The following is a 21,443-nucleotide window of genomic DNA, read 5'->3' on the forward strand; positions in this document are numbered from 1 at the left end:
ACATTTTAGATAAAAGATCTATATCTCATCATTGCCCCGGCTGTTACCAACTGACCAAAATAGAGAGGACCTTTAGCTGATGAGTTCCCTCTTGTATACAGCAGAGTTCCACAAATGTAGTGATGACAGACAGCTGAGAAGCATGTTGGTGTGAGGATGACAGTGATGTATGCCACTTTCCAGGCAAAACTAGCCTAACAATGGCAGACATCTACAAACCGTTTATAAACAGTTGATTATGAAGAACAACTTTTAAAAATTGAATTAAATGATGAAAAGCAGCACAAATCCTTCCAAACATTGAGGAATATTGAACTGCCTGTTAGCATAAAGTTAGCTGCGACTGGGATCATGTTATCATTAAACCTGTGGCCAAGTTCAATGCCACGTTGAATGATTATCTGTCATTGTAGGCGATAAGCGAAGAATAATGTCGCAGGAACTCTGCATGCGGTCATCTATTTGTCGCTCTAGCAGTTCAGTATCTCCCTAAAGACAAACAAAAGTCCGCTAATACTCTCAAACATAACTGAATGAATCAGACTATTCAGAAGTTGTTTTTTTTCATTAATAACCCACGAAGGAAGCTGAAAGGTTTATCTTGTCCCGAACAGCTCTGCCAGTGGCTTCGCTATCCATTAACTGCCTCAGCATGTGAAGTGTCTTGAGGGAACACTAAGAGGGACTGCCACATTTCAATAACCAAAGATTGTGCCAATGACAGTTGCTGTGGCTTTTCTGAAATAGCGAGCGGGGTGTCTCAGGGGCACATATAGATAGCAAATGTGATTCCAGCTGCCACTGTGGCATCCAAGTCTTAATGATAGGGCAGTTGATTGAGTGGAGTGTTTCTCCTCGTACGCTTTGAGCTATGTATCGAGTTGCTGGACCATTGTTGATCAGAGATACCTTTGCCGTAACATTAAATAAACAGCTGATGAGGATTACACAGCTGTTGCTTCATACTCCAACAGTGGCTCTTAATCATGCGAGTGTGTGTGCGTTCTTAAACTTCCATTCATGTGAGAAACTATTTACTGTTTGATTCGGTTTTACTATTTCAAAACACATCTATTCACCATGCTCTGCAATGTGTTTTCTATATTGCAATGTTGAAGACCTGCTTTTCTGGTTCTGCATGCTGTTCCTGTTAATATGTTGTTGTTACTGGTAAACTAAGGTCACCAAGATTGTCGATTAAGAGACCGGTCAACAAGACATATATTACACCTGATGATACAAGCATTAGATAATCCAACCCCCTGGAAGACTGGAGTTAGACTTTAAACCAGGAAAGATGTTGTTTTTCTTGGTGCTGCTGTTTGTGACTGCATCACCAAGTGTAGGATTTGGGACCGAGTTGACAATCGTGATGGTATTAATAGTAAGGTCATTTCAGTGATTGACAACCACATGGATAGGGTTGGCAGTTGATGAAGTGGTTATTTCAGTGTCAGGATGTAGTAAAGGTGAGAAAAAGTAAAACGTTAAAGTCCTTAAAGTCCTTCAAGTCCTCACAAGTATAGTTAGACACATGTACTGTGTGTGCATGTGTGGCAGTCATTGCGTTTGTGTGTGCAAACCTAGTAGTGAGTGATTAAAGACCGAGCTTCCCACAGCCTTTTAGACAGGCTGAAATCTCAGTGATTAGGCTGCCGACCACACAGTGTGGAGCCGGGACAGCTGCAGCTGGTTATCAAATGAGCGTTCAGAGAAAACCTATTGAAACCGATCCCACTGTTCAATTCTACCAACTAGTTTATATACTGAATACAAAATGCAAGAACAGCACTTTGCTTGCCCTCTCTTACACAAATATACTGTATATACAGCCATAACACAATGCTACTTTGGCTGGGGAACCTTTGTATAGCTGTTTAGTATACAGTTTCTTCTGACAATTGTTCAAAACGAAACTATTTTTATCACTAGGAAAATCTCTGAAGCACAGATTTGTTGGTTTCATTACAGCTATTACAACAAATGTAGAATAATCCATTACAATTAGGTTTTCCACCCTCAAGGCCAACTTCCTCTGCTCTATATAGCAAAATAAAGAAGGTTGTTACAATGTATTTATTTTACCATTTACCTACCACGTGTTGGAAACGGGCACATCTGAATGCCATTCTTGAAATGTGCAGACTAAGCTAAATTGACGGTCTGTTGAGGCTGAACCTTCAGGAAATTATTCTCTGAAAGCCAAAAACAACAAGCTGCCAGAAATAAGGAGAGTGGGAAGTTCATAGAGCACGAGGAGGAGGCGGGGGAAGATGGACCCATTTCAATACTCTCCAAAATAGTAGCGAGGATGCACACTGGGACCATTATGTGAAAGCGTGCGCTGACTTTGAAATCCCTGTCATGTGTAGTCGGCAATTTCCTTCTTCCAAAGCCCCTGAAGATGACTCTCATGATGAAAGATCAATTATTTGATCCCTAGCATTTACTGTAATCTGAAGATCATACGTCATAGATAATGCCTTGTGGACCTTGGACAGAACAAGACGCTGCTACTATAGAGAGGAGTCGAGACGTGAAAAGTGTACCGAGCTCTGAGTGCACTGAGCAAGCAATCCGATGTGAGCATCTCTCTGGTAGCAGATTCACAGCAGACCATTAACCACATGCAAATGTTACATGGTAAAGTAGCTACAGAGGAAGTAAACTATTTTCCTATTTAGTTTGTTGTAATATTTGGACTAGTCAGGTGTGAGATAACAGTAACCAGTGAATCACAAGGCATATAACAACAACCAAGCAACTAGAAAGCGACAAGATTAGAACAGTCTGAAACTTTTCTGTAAAGACTCCTTCACGCGTGAAAGTACGTTTTGAAGCTTTGCTACATTTGCTGAGCGGAGGCCCAGCATATAAGCATATAGCATAATGTGTTCTATTTCAAAACCACATCTGTTCACACCTTTTTCTTGTCACATTCTCACCAGTTTGAACTAAACCGAAACTATAGTGTATTTAAGATATTGAATGTATGGATAAGTGGCGAGGCTTGGAGTAGACTGATCCTATATGTGTATGGGCTGATCATTCAAAGAAATACATTGATAGACTGAAGCTGAACATACTGGCTTTCTTTTTTTCACCCTATTTGAGAGTCTGAGTTGTGTTTTAATGTAAAGACTGTGGCAAGAGAACAAACATTTCTGTCACTAGTTTTAACATCATTTTGGCTGGTTTACTGTAATGTCTTCTGCAGTGGAGGAAAAGTACAGTCTGGTATATCGTACCGATTACTATCTTTGTATTAGCATTTTATAGCGTGCTCCACAGTTAAGTAGTCGGATAACTTATGTAAGACTGCCCTCTATGCAAATGACCAGTGACTAAATAAATCTGGTTCTGTTTGGATGCCCTAGCCTATTGCCTTCCCTTTTTCACAGCTGTTCTGTTGCTTCACTCGGCTTTTGCGATAAGACTGTTTGTGAAGTGCATCTCAGATGACTCATTTCTGTCGGATATTGTATTTCGGGAATTCTTTTTTTAAGATGGATTTTTTTTAAACGTGATAATAGCTCATTCAGTTGTTCACGTAGATGATTAATATCCATTCTATGCATCCAGTGTCTTGAAAAGGTGATTATATAACCAATGTAATTATAGTTTACCGTCTTACATTATTTAAAATCCTGACTTTGTTTTTTTACAACTCTTTTGTGTGACAGTTTGAGGTGGGCTGGCTGCAGTGATGTCCAGATCCACAAAATCAGCCTCGAGGTCTCGGAGCCACTCAAGGTCCCGGTCAAAATCCCGGTCAAAATCCGGCTCCACCTCTCACTCCAGAAGTCGCTCCAGATCCCGGTCCAGGAAACGCCATTACCGGTAAAGTACCATTTTATGAACAATCGTCCTCTCTGAATAACCTATTGGCTTTATTGTGTTTCTGTGGTCAAGATCAACTGTATTTTGCTCGATTGTTGATGATGCCTCCGTGTTGCCAGACCACACTTATTAAAACGAGGTTTGATAACTTGATTCTTGAAAAAGGTATTTTACAGCACATATAAATGAAGAATGGCTTGACCCATCTAATGCTTAAAGTATGAATAACTGTGATGAAGGAAAAAAAAAAACTAGCAGCAGGTGCAGCAAGTAAAGGGCTGGGGCCTCGTTATGTACAGACATTAGTATTGGTCATCCGAAATTTCTTGCTAAGCTCCTTTTCCACTTAAAATCTATCTAGTAAATCTTGTCTCAATGAGCTGAGTATGCAATGTGCTGGTACGTTTGGCATGTAAAAAAATATATATGTGCAGGGCCAGTTAGTTTAGTTGTGACAGTGGGAATGTCAACAAGCAGCTCTGTGTTCGGTTATAATCAGCGTTTCGTGTTAGCGGCATATTTGTTGATTTCCATTATGCAAGATATTATCTTGTCCTGGACATTGGTTCTCATGAACTCACAAAGCTGGTGTAGCGTGTTAATGGATTTGGGTCGGACTCAAACTCTGGAGTCGGCTTCGGTTTTCAAGAGGAAATTGATGTTTGAGAAAGAGTTCAGCTGCCGGTTTGTGAATTTACTTTAGTTAGAGTGAATATTATTGCAGTTTGCATTGCGTGTGGACATTTCGATATTAGTTGACCTCAGTGGCATATGATAATCAAGAGGGCAGCATGTGTTGTTGCTTGGTTTGCTTAAATAAAAATGCCCTGGTTGTGGGGTTATTTGCTGGCTACGATGTGCCTTTGGAAGAATAAGTAAGGCTTCACTCTAATGCCTTTGCAGTTTCTGGCAGAATGGCTGTGGCAAGGCAATAAAATGGCAGGGCAGCTCATTTCCTGGCAGTGTTGCAGTACGTATTAAAATTAGCATAAAGAAGAGACATGGAAGGAATCTAATGGTTTACTCTTCCTGAGCCCACCTTGCACATGTGCAAATGGGTTTGGGGTTACACTGGAACTGTAGCAAGCCTGAAAGAACACATTTGCATAAGTTGTATATGAACACTCGCACATTTTATTTCCCCACTTCTTTTTATTCTTCAAAACACCTCCAACATGTTGCCAGGTCTGATGACTTAACACAGACAAAGCTTTTTTTCTGGACTCGCCTCTCACCGTCAGCATCTTTTGCATTGAATCACTTCAGTAGTTAAATGGGCCACAGAAGCAGACTGTGTCTCAGCAAAACATTTAGACTTTCCTTAGTGAATTATCTCATGTTTAATAAGTGAAGCTATAGTGTATCTTGCTGAAAAATTACATTAAGACCACAATAAAATGTCAATATATGCAGTATGTTGGGAAAGAGTCAGAATACTAAAAGTCTCACTAAACTGGTTGAACAGCCAGTACAGCTGGCAAACGTAGAGTCAAAGGATTGGAGTAGAAGTATTTTTTTTCCCTCACAAAGTCCATGTGACTCTCTGCTCCACCAGAGTTGGCCAGAGGAGATGTAGTATCTGTAGCTCGCACTGTGAGTGTGCAGTGCTGCTCAGTGCACTGCTTTCTTTACTCACTCTGTATTCCAATGCAAAAACACACTTGGTGAGTTTTGTGCTTTTTTGGCTTTAGCATGTTTTGCATGTAGTGTGGTACTGCTTTGCTCTGTCCATTTAGAGTATTGTTGTGCAATATATTGTAGGCGTTTGTAAATGTCTTAATATACCTACATATTTCACCAGGTCTTTTATATTATATTTGATTATAACAGGGAAACTGGCTGAGCAGTTACTTTTTATTTATTAACAGTTGTAGAAAAGTTGCTGAAGATGTAGCTGTAAAGGAAATACTTAAAGAACATACGGAACTAGTTTGATGTCTAACTGTGGATGTTGTGTTGACATGCGTCAGGCTTAAAAAGAGCATCTTGGACTGATAAAAGCGCCGTTTTAAAGAAGGAAACATGCTGTATCGTGGTTCGTGGTTTTAATCTTAAAACTATGTTTAAGGTTCAGGCTAGAGAACAACATCAGAAGTGCAGCAGAGCCACCATGTGGCCTAGTCCGACCCTGCAGCCTGTGGGCTCCTACATACTAACATATGTTTTTGTTAATTCCAAATGCAACTGTATAAATCTATATATATATATATATATATATATATATATATATATATATATATATATAGATGTATACAGTTGCATCCATATATATATATATATATATATATATATATATATATATATATTTTTTTTTTTTTTTTTTTTTTTAAATGTGTTTTATGGTAGTTTGATACGTATGAAAAAAAAATCTTGAAGCTGCACTTTCACATGTCTCTGTAGTTTTGCTTATTTAAAGCTAATGTAATTGCTGTAATGGGCACCTGGGTAGCACACCTGGTAGAGCGCGCACCCATATATGGAGAGTCACTCAAAATCATTTTGTCGATGCTGTGAGTTACAGTTTTAGGTAGTGTTGTATAAGATTGTAATACATTCCTTTGAAACCCCCAAGAAATATTTTTTGTTGTTATGTAGGCATATACAGCGGGGAAAATAAGTATTGAACGCATTAACATTTTTCCCAGTAAATATATTTCTGATGGGGCTATTGGAATGACATTTTCACCAGATGTCAGTAACAACCCAAGTAATCCACACATACAAATAAATCAAAATATGTATGTCCATGACAAAAGTTATGTGTCATAAAGTGGAATGATAATGGGAATAAATATTGAACACATGAAGAAAAAGTGGAGTAAAAAGGCACGGGAAGCCAATAAACCAGCTGAAATCTGTCAGTATTTAGGAAGCAATACTGCCCCATATTAGTGCAAATTAATATCAACTGGATTAGTAAAGGTGTCTCATTACCAAGGTGTCACTCAAGAAGCATTGGGTAAAAGCAAAGAGCTGTCCCAAGACCTTTGCAAGCTTATTGTAGAAAAACATACGGATGGCATTGGTTACAGACGAATATCTAAACTTTTGAAAGTTCCAGTGAGCATTGTTGGGACCATTATCCGGAAGTGGAAAGAACATCATTTCACCATTAACTGGCCAGAACCAGGTGCTCCTTGCAAGATTTCTGACAGAGGAGTCCATAGAATACTTACAAGAGATGTCGAAGAACCAAGGACAACTCGTGGAGATCTTCAGAAAGACCTGGAAGAAGCAGGTACAGTGGTTTCAAAGAAAACAATTAGTAATGCACTCAACTGCCATGGCCTCTGTGCACGCACGCCACGCAAGACCCCACTGCTCAAGAAAAGGCCTCAGCAGCAGCTCGCTTAAAGTTTGCTGCACAACATCTGGACAAGCCAATGGCATACTGGGAGAATATAAACTGGTCAGATGAGACCAAAATTTTACTTTTTGGCTGTCATAGCATACACCATGTTTGGTGGAGAAATGGCACTGCACATCACCCTAAAAACACAATACCAACAGTGAAGTTTGGAGGTGGGAGCAACATGGTGTGGGGCTGTTTTTCAGCATCTGGCACTGGCAGACAGTACAGTCTTTGGAGATTAGACTCCACCATCATTTAAAAATCCTGAGAACATTTTTAAAAGGGGTAGGGCCGAAGTATGAACCCCCCTGATGGAGCCTAGACACTGATGGTGGCGTGAGGAGCCAAAAGCCGCCGGCAGAGGCCGGCCGGAATGGGACCCAGGAGCCGAGAGGGGCGAAGACCAGAGGAGCAGGGGAGGAGGAGGGTGGTGCACTTCCTGAAATGACAACTGAGCAGCAGAGAGAGACAGGTTTAAAACAGGGATGTCGTGCAGTGATTGGCTCGAGATTTCTTGGCAGCTTCTGATTGGTTAAGACTAAAGTGAACGCCTCTACAGCTGATCCATTCAGGAGAGTGTGGAGTGATTATGTTTAGGAAGTCATCCTGAAAGAACTTGCGCTCAGCTCCATGTGTGGATTACTTGGGTTGTTACTGACATTGGTGAAAATATCATGACATTTTCACGATAGCCCCATCAGAAATATCTTTACTGACAAAAATGTTCAATACTTATTTTCCCTGCTCTGTGTGTGTGTGTGTGTGTGTGTGTGTGTGTGTGTGTGTATATATATATATCAATCAGACTGGACGTGCTGCGGTGATAGCTCAGTTCACAAAGACAAAAAACACAGATCACTTCTTGTCTTGTCAATGGAACCATTTGGCAACTTTTTAAAAGTCAACTTTCCATTCAGAATCTTATTGCCATCCATTTTGGCGTCTCGTGCTCACCATCCACTCAAAACGTAACGTTAGCCTACTACTCTTTGGCCGGCTCGCAAGCCCAAACAAGTGTGTGCGGCGTTCCTGTTGTTTTGCTCCCGGTCTAGCTAGATCCGGTGTGGTCTTGTAGTTTTTCTAACGTTACTAGTTGTTGCAACAGCATGTGAAAAAAACTACAAAGTTTGCTAGGCCAAAAAGAACGTTAATCTCGCGCTAAAAATTTTTACGCCATTAAAATGGGTTTGCGTTAATGCCGTTAATAACGCGTTGTCTGACAGCACTAATATATATTAATCTTTGGAAATTCATTTGAAAATGAAATAATAACAATGTCCTTTCATTTTCCCCTTGCTTTCGCTCACAGCTCTAGGTCTCGGACACGGTCAAGATCTCATTCTCCATCTCATAACCGGGAGAAGAAATATCCGAGGGGATACCAGAACGCTCGTGAGTTCCGGGGCTACCACCGCGGCTTCCGGAGGCCGTACAACTTCAGGGGCCGAGGGCGGGGCTACTTTCAACGTGGACGCTACCAGCGTGGTGGCGGGGGTGGTGGCTATAACAACAACAATAATAACAACTACTTCCGCCCCAACTGGAAGAATTACAAGCAGTACCCTCAACAACAGCAGCAGCAGCAGCAGCAGCAGCAAAACTATTCACGAGGACGCTCCCACAACTTCCAGCAGCGCTCAGGAAGCCCCACTCGTGGTCACTCTCACCACTCTGACCGATCCTCGTCGCCATTATCCAGACACTCGCAGCATTCTTCCTCTTCCTCACACTCCTCTCCCAAATGCAGGCCAGCCTTGTTGCTGACGAACCAAAACTCCAAAGATGTGAAAGAGGAGCTCTCGGCCTCCAAGGAGATCCAAAAGGGAGGAGGGGGAGATACGGAGCCAGTGGAGCTTGTCGGAATGTTGGCGGGAGATGCTAAAGAAGGTGCAGGAAGTGGGAAAACTGAGGGGAACTGGCAGGGCCTAACAGACTGCAGCAGCAGTCCAAAGAGAACGAGTCCTTTGGCAAGCGCTGCTGTTAGTGTTGGCCACAACAGCCAAACTACTAACCAGTCTAGTCCTTCCCCTAAAGTCACAAATGACATCAGCAATGGCGCCCCCTCCTGGAAGATGGTGTGTAGTTCATCCAAAACAAAAAAGCCCTCACGTGAAGGTCTAAATCCAATGCTTGACTTCTTCTCCAATGAGGAATACCTGGATGGAGATAAAACTGCAATCTCCATTGCCTTCAGACAGTAAGACAGATTTTTTTTCTCTTCTTTTCTCAAATATTCTTTATTAAACTATGCAAGCTTTATAGACAATGTTATCATTTATTGCTTAAATGTTTTCACATGCCTTTTTTTTTTAGACCACACAGTCATTTCATCCTGACATTTCCTTGGCTTTGCAATCTTGGGTTGTCAAGTGTGGTTGTCATAACAAACTTATAAAACATTTTGTTATTTAGGGGGATTCAAAATATTTGCCTTGTCAAACAGCATTGTTTTTCATGGAAATTCTTTATAGAATCAAAATGATGTCTTTATTTTCATAGCTAAAATACTTATGACTCATTTTTTTCTGTAGTTTTAGAAAATCGTGTTTGTAAAGGCTCTAATATGACATCCGGTCAGACAATCACTTGGTTTCATATTTGCAGTTGTCTCACACGTTGCATGCCCAGTTAGATGCAGCTCTTTATCTCTTTGTCATTGTTTAGGTTTTTGGAGGAGCAAAATAAGAAATCTAAAGCTTGGGGAAATGGCAAGAACACAGAAGCAAATGATATGGATATGGAACAGGGGAAAGCGAATGGCAAAGCATCCGCGAATATCCCTGACTCTGTGTCAAGAAAGCACAAAGAGGACAATGATGGGGAAGTGTCTCTGAACAGCTTTTTGAAAGCTTCTCCTTTTCTGTCTGCGGACATGGAGGAAGAGGAGGAGTTGATAATCAGGCCTCATTCAAAGCCACTTCACAAAGACTGGCGCAATGGGGACGAGTCCTCTAAGCTAAAGATCAAGGTATCTCACTCGGCCCGGGAACTGTTTGACGAATGCTTTGGCAAATGGCAGAATGTGGCCCATTCACAGGTAGCTAACAGTGACGTTGACGCCATGGCAGAGGACATATATTTCAGTCGAAAGCGGGATAAAGCAGCGGCGATTTCTGCTGCCCTCGCCAAGAGGGAGTTGGCAGGAAAGTTTGAGGATCTGTCCTCAGACGTGGGTGGTAAAGCCAGGAAGATGGCAAAATCTCCCTCCATCCCATCTCCTACACCCCCACCATGGAGGTACTCTGACAAGGAGCTCAGGGGAGAGGACTCGCCTTTCATGGCCTCCAGAAAACAGGAAGCAAAATTAAATCTCAGAATGGATTTCCTTGGAGATAGCCTGATGAGGTGAGCATCATATAATGGGTTCTGGTCCCATGCTGAGCCATTAGTCACATCTGTACATCCAGCTGGAGACTTTGCAACAGTAGCTAATAGTAAACTGATTATATACTGATTGCTTAAGAAAATTATATATAAAAAAAAACAAAGAAGCACTTTCTGCACTTTCCTCATTTGAATTTTGTTTTATGTGATAGAGAACATTGTTTTCTGTTTTGAGCCTTTTATTCAAATTTTTATTTAAAAAAAAGAAGAATTTCCTGCAATGGTTTCCCCGTTTATATTTTGTTTAATGTGATCGAGATAACATGTTTTCTGTTTTAAGGCTTTTTTTTCAGATTTTTATTTGTCATTTTCAGCTCTTCTGATATTTTAGCTGAGGAGCGACAGTTGTCTCAGGATCTTGTGCAGTCCTCAAAAAAGGATCAGGAGTTTCGCTCCATCTTTCAACATGTTCAGGCTGCTCCGTTACAGAGGAGTCCCTCTGAGCTGTTTGCTCAACACATTGTCACCATCGTTCACCACATTAAAGGTGAGTCCTCACCTCTCTTGCTGGAGAAATAGTTTTTTTTTTTTTTTTTTTTTGCCCAGGAACAGACAAATCACACTACATGCTTACTAAGATCTCACCATTAAAGTTCCTCAACACTGTAACCTTTCAAATCGGTGTAAAGCAACTTCATCACAATTGCAATTTCTCTGCAGACATTATGTTTCTGAGGGGACTGTAAAACAAGACCTTCAAGCACTTTACTGGTGTTTTACTTCATATGCAGATGGGGATATTTGATTCAATGCAGCATCACAGTTGGATGGAAAAGTGACCAGACACTTAAAGCACTAACTACTTTGACAGCTGTTTCTACTGTTTCCCTGCGCAGCTCAGCACTTTCCATCCTCTGAAATGACTTTAAACGAGCGATTCACCATGTACCAAAGACGAGCTGCAGAGAAGGATATGATGAAAACCAGAAAAAGCCCAGAAATACACAGGTAGAGTCGCCTATTGAGTGACCCTCTCACCTTCAGTGTGCTGTGGCTTCACCTCCTCTTTTAACAGCTTTCAGGTATTTCTCTCACCTTTCCTACCTGAAAATCAACAGACTATCTTCGCTTATTTGTTCTCATGCTCGGTGGAGGTCAGTTTTATTTTCCCACCAATTTTTATTTCCCTTTGTCCGTTTTGTGTCGTCTTTGCAGTTTGATTTTGTTGCTCACAGTTTGCCGTTTTAGCACCTGTACTGTGGTTCCTGTACTATGTGCCTTTAATCATCTTGTCTTAAATGTGTTTTTTTCTCACAGGAGAATTGATGTTTCACCAAGAGCTTTTAAGAAACACTCTCAACTTTTTGAGGCGATGAAAAGCTCAGAAGATGGCACTTACAAGGTGACTCAACATTTTGCAGTATCAAATATGTTGGAAAAGCAAACAACAGCAAACGAGTGAGCAGATGCCTTTAGACTGCACTCTCTGAAAGCCTGTGGCTTTCCTTGAAGGGAGATGCACAGTCTAAGAAATGCAAATGCAAAATAAGGCACTTTGACTTTGTTGTTTGTTATATATCGCCTCCGCACATGGTGAATGAATGAATTGCTTAGACTGTGGCCACAAGCCTGACCAAGGCTAATGAATCATATAAGTTCTAACAAATGGAAGCCACTGTGCCAAAGCTGTTCAAAGGACTCTAAGCAAATGTCTTCGTAAGTATTCTTAAAAAAAATAAGAAACGGAAATAACCAACAGCAAGCACTTTATGCACCTGTGCTTTGATTTTCACTTTCTGAGTAAATCTTTCTTTATGGATGTGCATGGACACATATGGTCAAGCATTTATAAACATGAGGTGCAAATACTATTGAAATACATTATTACCTTGAGTAAAATTAGCATGAACAGTCCTATCTTCCTATTCTTCACCATTGTTAAAGAACCATATTAGTTGTTTTGCCAGACACACAGTATCTCAACAACTACAAAGTGTGTATATAGTGGGTCCCAGCAACCATTTCCAAAAGCATACATCAAAGTTTTTAGATTGGTATCCCACCTTCCAGGCATCTATTGGTTTCAGTACAGTATGCTAATCAACTTACAGTGACTTTAAACTTGTTTGAAATAGGAAATACATCACTGTGCACATACAGGGATCGTTTTGAAATGTGAAAGCACCATGTCTCTGGAGCTCGGATGTTCAAAATGTGGGAATTGGCTGCTGGAAGTCATGTTGCACATGGAAGACAAACAAGCATGGATGACGTGAAATATGCTGTTGCCGTTTGTTGCTGTAGCGCAACAGATTCTTGAAGCCTTGGATGCTGGACTTTCCCACAAGCATTTGAACGACCAGTAAGGAGGTTTTCAAAACACACCCTTCTGGCGGCTGACCATGCAATAACTTAACCCAAAATACAGCTGCCTAAATATTGACGGTGATGGATTGCCTATCTGAAGCAAAGATTAAGTCTTTTCAAGTTGATTTTCTTATCATATTAAATAGGTGCTTTGAAGGCAGACAAATTCTACCTAAAAACATATGCTTTGGATAATGGTTCAGATTTTAAGGTAATCCTAAAAACTTGCAAAACTACTGGTTTGGCACTTTAAGTGCACTGGAAAATTCACTCCAGAATGGCTTGGTTTTATTCATGCCAGCTGGCTGTTACCTGGGTTTTACCCCCTCTATCCATCAACCTCACTGTTTAGTTTAGAAACCAGCTTGGCTGTGAGCAGGCTGATGGCATCTACATGCTAATCCAAAGTCTGTCCACGACGTTGTGTTCTGTTTTTGATTTGCTCAGGACGGCGGGGAAAAATCGAAAGGTGACCCGATGGACCTTCGTTTGGATATTGAGCGCCGTAAAAAATATTCCATCCACGACAGTGGTTACAATCAGGATCGGGGACAAGATGTGGGAGATTCCCCAGATTCTAGTAGAGCGAGATCTGTGGAAAAGTCCTCTAAATGCCGCGAGACATCAAAGTATGTGCAACTGACCTGTATTGTTTCAAATTATCTACAAATATGTTGAATGCTGTTGTTCATCTGCCCTGCATGATAAACAGTTAGCCATGAAGGATTTTGCATGTGCAATTTCTCCTTTTAGGAAAAGTAAGAAGAAGCGCTCTCGCTCAAGTTCGTCCTCATCTTCCTCGTCCTCTAAGTCCCAAAAAGAAGATTTGCCCCACAGCAAGTCTGACCCCAAAGATAAAGGCTTTAACAGGGCCAGACTGGGTCAAACAGAGTCACTAGGACCAGTTGAAGGAGAAAAGCCACGTGGAGGATTTGTAAGTTTAACGCATGTTAACCATGTTAACCATGTTTAACCATGTTGGACTGATGGAGGAGCCTAGTTTAAAACAATGACTGTGTCAAGTTAACACTGTACATTTGACTTAATGAGTTTGCTGTTAAACAATTATTTTTCCTTGTCTTATTGTTTAATTACAGCAAGTCCGTATTCGTGGAAGGAGCTGGAACAGAGGCAATTATCAGGGAAATTCTTCACATGGTACCAACCCCACGGCAAACATGGCAGTACAGCCAAAAAATGAAGACTGGGACCCAGAGTACACTCCCAAGAGCAGGAAATACTACTTGGTAGGGTCAATCTCTTTCCCATTTCATGCCTTCCATCTCTGTTTGAATCAACCACAAGGTGTCGTTAGTCAAATTTAGCTCAAGTTAGGGCTGCGCAATATGACCCAAATGACTCAGTGGTTAGAGCAGGCGCACATATACTTGGAGGTTCATACCTCGATGCAGAGGTCCAGGGTTCGAATCTGACCTGTGACAATTTCCTGGATGTCTTCCCCTTCTCTCTCTCTCCCCTTTCTCACCTAGCTGTCCTATCGAATAAAGGCGGAAAAGCCCAAAAAATAATAAATATTTTTTTTAAAAGGACCCAATATTGATTTAAAATGTGATAGTTACATTTTAAAGTGCAGTTTTCTACTGACATTTTCTTTCAACTAAACACAAAAAAATCTCTAAATGTTGTTCGGGATGTGTTTATTGCGCCAGTTGATATTGCTATGATGATAAAAAAAAAGAAAAATATATGTATAGTGCAGGCCTAGCGCAAGTTTGTACTTTCACAATTTTTGTCATCCTTTTTCTCTCAGCACGATGACAGAGAACGGGAGGCAGAGTGCAAGTGGTTGGACAACCGAGGGCGAGGACGGGGAAGCTTCTCACGTGGAAGGGCACGATTCATCATCCGCAAAGCCACTGGGGGCCCCAACACCAATAGCCCCAAATGGGCCCATGACAAGTTCCACATCAACAGGGAGCAAGATAATGCACAGGAAGAGGAGATCGAACTGGACCATAAAGAAGGGGAAATCGACGGAGCGAATACTTGAGCAGTGAAGCAGTGTGTTGAAAATCTTAGTTTTCTTCGGTGTTGTTGGGATGGCACTTTGAGATTTTATCCACCACAGTGGATTCATAAATGCAGATTAAAATGTTTCAAGACTTTTTTATGCTTTAATTTCAGCGTAGGATACTCACACTGACTTGACACAATGATTTTCCACATCAGGATAGAACTCATAACTAGTAGAAGCACTGTTTAAGGGTGAATTGCTGTTTCTCATAAGAATTCAGATTTATGTTACATGCTTTTTGCGTTACATGGTTAAGGGAAATTGTATGTGCAGCATTGGTAATGGTAACATTTACACTTTTTCACAGGAATGATATAAAAAAAATTCAAAAATAATAAAAAAGACTCCTTAATGACATCTGTATTTTTAAGTAGCAAGAGAAAATCACATGGTAGTTAAACTCAGCTTGTGCCTTATACCTGTGCAAATGAAGACATGTTTTGTGAGTGGGTTACAAGATAAATACTTTAAAAAGGTTTTAGAAAATGAGGTTTTTGGTTTTGAGCTGTGTCTTGTCTGGATTATTTTGACAGCAATGTAGTTCATGTTGACATAATAAACTTCACTGTTTAGCCAATCCAGCACTCTACAAATGACCCGATCTGACATGGGACCAAACTGTATGGGTCAAAGGTTATGCTCTACTGTCTTTTTATTGTACAACAACCAACAGATCTACATTAGCTCTACATTTAACATGTTGCTCATTAAACATTTTGCTGTCAAAGATTACTAAATGTTAAAGTAGCTCTTTGCTTGATCTTGGATACCACTAATCAATGTATAATACTGATAGTGATTATACGTTTTTTTTCTCCAAAGACATTCATTGTAGTTTTGTACTTGGCTATGCAGGAAATTATGCAGGATTCTGACTTTGTCTGTAAAGGGATTGCCATAGATTGTTGTGTTTTTAATTTGCTGTTTGCAAACTTTTCTCCAGCCAGTTTGATCACTTATGTAAATTGTCTTCAACTGTGTCAACATTGTGATAAAAGAGGCATTTTAGCATTTGTTTAGTCTGTAGTTTGTAAAGAAACTGAACAGGGCAGTTTGTAGAGCAAGAATTACAGTATGTCTATATCATACTATGTCTATAATATTATTTCTGTTCATTACTTTTTAAGTCTAGGATTAGGCTCACATCTGTTTGCCTAACTGCCCAAACAATTGAATTACACGATTTTTGTGCCTTGCTGTGGGTCTGCTGATCTTATTTGTACAATTCAGGCCTACAGATTGAGATTTACATTTAATAGTTTAAAGGTTAAGAGCGTTGGAAAGATTGCATTTTTTTTTAAATAGGTGTTAATGTTTTTTTCTTAGAGACTATAAATTAAAGAGACACTGATTACTTTTCTCCTTGACGTTTTTTTCTTATTGTAATTTCTATACAGGTATAAGTGCAATTCAGGAAGCAAAGTGTAGCTTGACGCATGTCCACAGCTGCATGTAGCCTCCCACCAGTTTGAGCAGTCACACCAGAGAGGAACTGAACATCCAGTTTAATGAATAAACATATTGAGAACAAAGACCAGTGCCTTACTAGTGGTTGTAAGCAGTCTGGTTTTCTCCCAGGAACACTGCGACCCTGGGGGCAGCTCAGCGATCGTTTCACTTTGTACGTACATGAACGCATCACAGCTGCACAACAACTAGGCCTACGTGTTTAAGTCTTTTGATGACAGTGCCATCTTGTGTTTCAGGACAAATAGTCTATATCCACGGAAATTCTGCCAGATGTTGCTCTTTTCGGCCGGATGTCCATTACCTTCCGCTTTCTTTGTCTTGGAATTTTAAACTCCGGTTGATTTATGAGGACTATGGTTAACTACTTCTCAAATCTCTGCATGGTAAATCCAGACAGCTAGCTAGACTATCTGTCCAATCTGAGTTTTCTGTTGCACGACTAAAACAACCTTTGAACGTACACGTTCCACATAAACAAGTTCCTTCCCGAGGCTATTTTGCAGAAGCGCCGTTTGTCCGTCCGGCGCTTAGTGTAGGGTGAACAGATTTCCAGGAGCTAAAACCGGGACACTGCGCATGACCGTAGTGCTTGTGCACGCGCACATGCTTTTTAACGTGAACATGTGCCAGCCCAGGTGAGATATATACACAGACAGTAACTTCATTATTTTGATCGTAGGCTCCTCATCTAATAATAACAGTGTTTTTTCCTGTAAAATTAACAAAATTGCAGCAACAGCCTTTTTCAGTTTAGTGTGAGATTTATGTTGAGATTTTTTCTAAAAAAGATTTTTTGAAGTATTCCAATAACACCAAAAGAACTAAAATTATTTATTGAAAATCTTTAGCATTAAACACTTCATTTTCTGAATTCTGGTGAATTTGTATGCACCTATTTCTACCTTTTTCTGAATCAATGTATGCTGCAAATATCTTAATGTGAAGAGAAACATAGATTACAATCCAAATATAAAAACATAACGGAATATATTGAAGTAAGGCTGTAGATTGGCTTTTCTAATTATATCTGAGACAGCACACATTTAGCCTAGGCATCATTTACTCTTCCCTCCTGTTTTGTGTCGTTTGTTGTTAACCCCTGGACTGTAATATTTAAGATGTGTTTGAGCAATGTCCAAAACTTTGTGCACATTCAAAACACAGTATATCTGTGTTCTCTGAGATTGGGAGGAGTCGTGATATTTTGAGAAAAATAAAGTTATAACAGGCTATTACAAGAATAAAAACACTATATTTCAGAATTAGCATTACGTGATTGCTCTGCTGATATGGTAGATCTCACACCTTCTGACAGACACAGAGCCCCGTTTGGGTGTATGAATGAGACAAAGAGTTTAGCTAGGGAAGGGGCTGTACGCTGCTCTACATCGGAGGTGGTGAAACTACTGCTGCAGAAATACAATCGATGTTGTGTGGTGAGGGACGGTGAGGACCCAAATGCAGAGAGAGGCAGGCAGGCAGGCAGGAGATGGTGGAACTCAGAGATTTAATTTAATGATAACAAAAGGCGGCAGCACAAAGACTGGAAAACTTACAAACATAAACTAACGGGCAAAACACAGGCAGGAGTAAAGTGACGCAGGAACAGACACAAGGCACAGGACAGAAACACAAGGGCATGGTCACAAACTAGACAGGCACGGACACAAAACGATCTGACACAAGACAAGGGGAACACAGAGGCTAAATACATGAGGAGATGGGTAAATCAGAAACAGGTGAGACAACAGGTGAAGCACATCAGGGCGGGGCAGGACAATCGACAAAGGCGGGAAAACTCAGGAAGTTAATTGGACAAGACAAGACAGAAAACCAGACTATCAAAATAAAACATGAAATAGGAACACAGACAGAAAATATGACAACAACTAAACACAGACACTTGACAAACCACTAGGCAACTCAAGGAACAACAGAGAAGACAGGAATAATCAAAACACACAATACACAGACCAGAAAACAAACACAACAGGGAACAAACGTAAACCAAATGCAAAGCAAAATACCAAAACCATAACAATCGAAAGGTTAAAAATAGCCCCACATCACCACATCATCACATACCCTTCACCATACCTAGAGATTGTCATGGGGCACTTTCCATAAAATCATCTCTCAATGCAAATCAAACTAGCTATTAGGCTAACTGACATAAAACCATGCCAATCTCTAGGTATGGTAAAGGGTATGTGATGATGTGGGGCTATTTTAATTCCAAAGGCCAAAGGAACTTTATCAGGATGCATAGTATCCTGGATCCATGAAATAACTGGCCTTTAAAAATATAAATCTGCCTGCCTCTATGGGAATTTAACATAGGGGTGTACTGACTTTTGTTGCCAGCGGTTTAGACATTAATGGCTGTATGTTGAGTTATTTTGAGAGGACTGCACATTTACATTTATTAGTTATACAAGCTGTAAACTTAATACTTTACATTGTAGCAAAGTGTCATTTCATCAGTGTTGTCCCATTAAAAGATATAATGAAATATTTACTAAAATGTGAGGGGTGCACTCACTTTTGTGAGATACTGTATATCTTCTCGTCACCCCGAAAAAAACACATCAACTTTCTAGTAAACAAACACAAGGCGCACCGTTTAATCCCCCCTTCCACCGCTACTGAAATGTAATCACCTTCATAGCGGCGCTCTGCAGTAAATTGCTGTCAGACACTATAGCGGCTCCGTTAGTTAGTTTGTTTATAAACAAACATAACATTATGTTAATCGCGTTGTCATATTGCTTATTACTAGTGTTAGGAAAGTTTAGTGAGCTATGCTAGCCATTATTCGATAATAAATGAAGCTTCACTTCACTGAAGCTAACGTTAGCCCCTATATAAATGTAGCAAGCTAAGCTACAGCAACATGGCAGAAGTAGTTTACTACATTGGAGCTATTTTTTTTTTTATCCATCCATGTACACTACGTACGTACACGTCCATGTTTGGTGGTGGCGTCAGTGATCCTCAGCAGTTTTCAGACCGTAGCAGAGAGCTCTGATGCACTTGAGCTTTACAAATGCTCGGGGAAATGTAGCTTAAGTGGACGCTACCGCAGTCACGCACTACTCGATCAATAAAAGAGCTACGCTACTGAAAAACTATTTGATTCAGAAAACAGCAACACTATTGAGAAGCAGGTAAACTAGTAATGCTACTGCCCAACACTGCTTGCAATACAAGTTGGATTCACTGCCATGACACTGTCGGCATGTTAATGTCGTAATGTCGTCTATTTTTAAATTTGCCAGAAGGTGTCATAGTGACAAATGTCATTTCAACCGGTTAGCATAAAATCAAAACCGGTTTCGCCTTGTACCCCAGACTCAACCGGTGAAACCGGGTGTGGTGATTCATCCTGATTTGGTAACCACTCTAAGCAATAGAAGGCCAAGGTGACTTGATTCACTCAGAGCTATGAAAGTCAAAGAGTCTCCAGGTAGTCTTTGATTAAACAATCATTAGTCTCGCATTGCCAGACCTTCCTCTGCAGTGCTGCGGAGGAGGGTCTGGAAGGTAACGGACATCTGAAAATGAACATCAGAAAAGGGTAAGATCCGGCGGAATTTCCAGCAGATCGGGAGGAATCCCAAAAGTGGAACGTTGTGTATATAGGCTAAACAATCTTCTCAGAACCTGTGCATGTCCTCCATTGCTCCAGTAGACCATGTCAAATTCAATAATGAAATTTGAATTGTGTTTTCTTTTTTTTAAAACACTTTTACGATTTGCTGTTAATTCTTGTTTATTTGGAAGTGAGGTAGTTTGTACACATTATTTGTACTTTTTAATATCCACTCAATGTTGTCCAGGAGAAAACTTTTACAGGACACAAAAAAAGACAATATCCTGTTCCACACAATGTTGAAGACTAGACTGAGAGGACTCCCCAACATTCAACAGGGAAGATGAGGTAGTACTTTTTTTTTTATTTAAATTTTTTTAATCTATTTAACCAGGAAGAGACTGATTGAGATTAAAAATCTCATTTTTAAGAGTGTCCTGGCCAAGACAGGCAGCAGTACAACCACACATACAGTACATACAAACACAAAATACACAAAAACACTAAAAACATAAAACAACTGAAACAGCAAATCCTTCAAAGTCAACCACAATCCTAAACACATCAGGCAAAACATCTGCAGCCAGATGTGGCTGCCTCCAAGTCAGTCAACATCCTCTTAAAAGCGACCAATGAGACCAGCCCAGTAAGTTTCATGGATTTCTGTAACTTGTTCCATGTAGAGAGAGCAGCAAACTTAAATGCCTTTTTCCCCAGATTCAAACAAAAAGGCAGGATTTGATTCTGAAATAAAACCCTAGTTTAAGTTTTAATCTTTTTGCTAGCTGCTGAACATGAAGGGTAAAAGAAAGAGATACATCAATTAAAATACCAAGATATCTGTACTTAGAAACACATTACATTTTTGTAACCTGGGAAGTGAGGATTGAAGGGAGATTTGATTTAGATTTCGAATTAGAAAAAAAGTATGACTTTAGTTTTTTCTGCAATTAAAACAAGTTTTAAATCATAAAGATTCTGTTGAAGCGTGTTAAAAAAAAGTGACCTAACATGTTCAGCAAAGGTACATCTTTATCCTCCAATTGATGTTACGTTTCTTGTCCCCACGTTACTTTGGTTTGTGAAATTCAGTCTTGTGTAACCCTGGTTTCACTTTCTATAACTGGCCAGTCACTTTGCCTCAAGGGGCATAGAAAAACAACAACATTACAGACACACACTCAAAGTCCTCACAACACATGTATACAGTACATAAGGTATTTGAATTTCTTTCAAATATGTAGCTTCTACACACTATACAGTATGGAGATGTGTGAAAGAGTGAAGCAGATTCAAGTGTGATTGTGCTGCTTCTGAATCTAGACTTTTGTCTTCTAACATTTTTGTCATAGCCTTCATTTTCACTGTCTAGTCTCAGCCTGACTTATGAGCTTTGTTCTTGCACTATAAACCTGTCTTACCTGTTCTTTTTCCCCATTCCCTCCCTCTTTCCTCCTCTCTCT

At 40.2% G+C, this 21,443-nt stretch overlaps 1 protein-coding gene across 3 annotated transcripts in view; it reads left to right on the forward strand.

Annotated features, from left to right (window-relative positions):
* thrap3a (thyroid hormone receptor associated protein 3a) overlaps window positions 1-16,277 on the forward strand; it is a 28,363-nt gene extending 12,086 nt beyond the window's left edge. The window contains exons 1-11 of one of the 3 annotated variants that reach the window (XM_028579502.1): window positions 3,407-3,594; window positions 3,684-3,840; window positions 8,502-9,389; window positions 9,857-10,537; window positions 10,891-11,063; window positions 11,413-11,524; window positions 11,834-11,918; window positions 13,331-13,512; window positions 13,637-13,817; window positions 13,981-14,130; window positions 14,655-16,277. In XM_028579502.1, the coding sequence (XP_028435303.1) occupies window positions 3,707-3,840; window positions 8,502-9,389; window positions 9,857-10,537; window positions 10,891-11,063; window positions 11,413-11,524; window positions 11,834-11,918; window positions 13,331-13,512; window positions 13,637-13,817; window positions 13,981-14,130; window positions 14,655-14,894 (2,826 nt within the window). In that variant the 5' untranslated portion in view covers window positions 3,407-3,594; window positions 3,684-3,706 and the 3' untranslated portion in view covers window positions 14,895-16,277. Of the gene's footprint in view, window positions 1-3,406; window positions 3,595-3,683; window positions 3,841-5,421; window positions 5,505-8,501; window positions 9,390-9,856; window positions 10,538-10,890; window positions 11,064-11,412; window positions 11,525-11,833; window positions 11,919-13,330; window positions 13,513-13,636; window positions 13,818-13,980; window positions 14,131-14,654 lie in introns of those variants that run through there. The other 2 variants (XM_028579501.1, XM_028579503.1) reach the window with 2 other exon arrangements.
* The last annotated feature ends 5,166 nt before the right edge of the window (window positions 16,278-21,443 follow it).

The sequence above is a fragment of the Perca flavescens genome, chromosome 6 (genome assembly GCF_004354835.1).
Source record: "Perca flavescens isolate YP-PL-M2 chromosome 6, PFLA_1.0, whole genome shotgun sequence".
NCBI classification, from domain to species: Eukaryota; Metazoa; Chordata; class Actinopteri; order Perciformes; family Percidae; genus Perca; species Perca flavescens.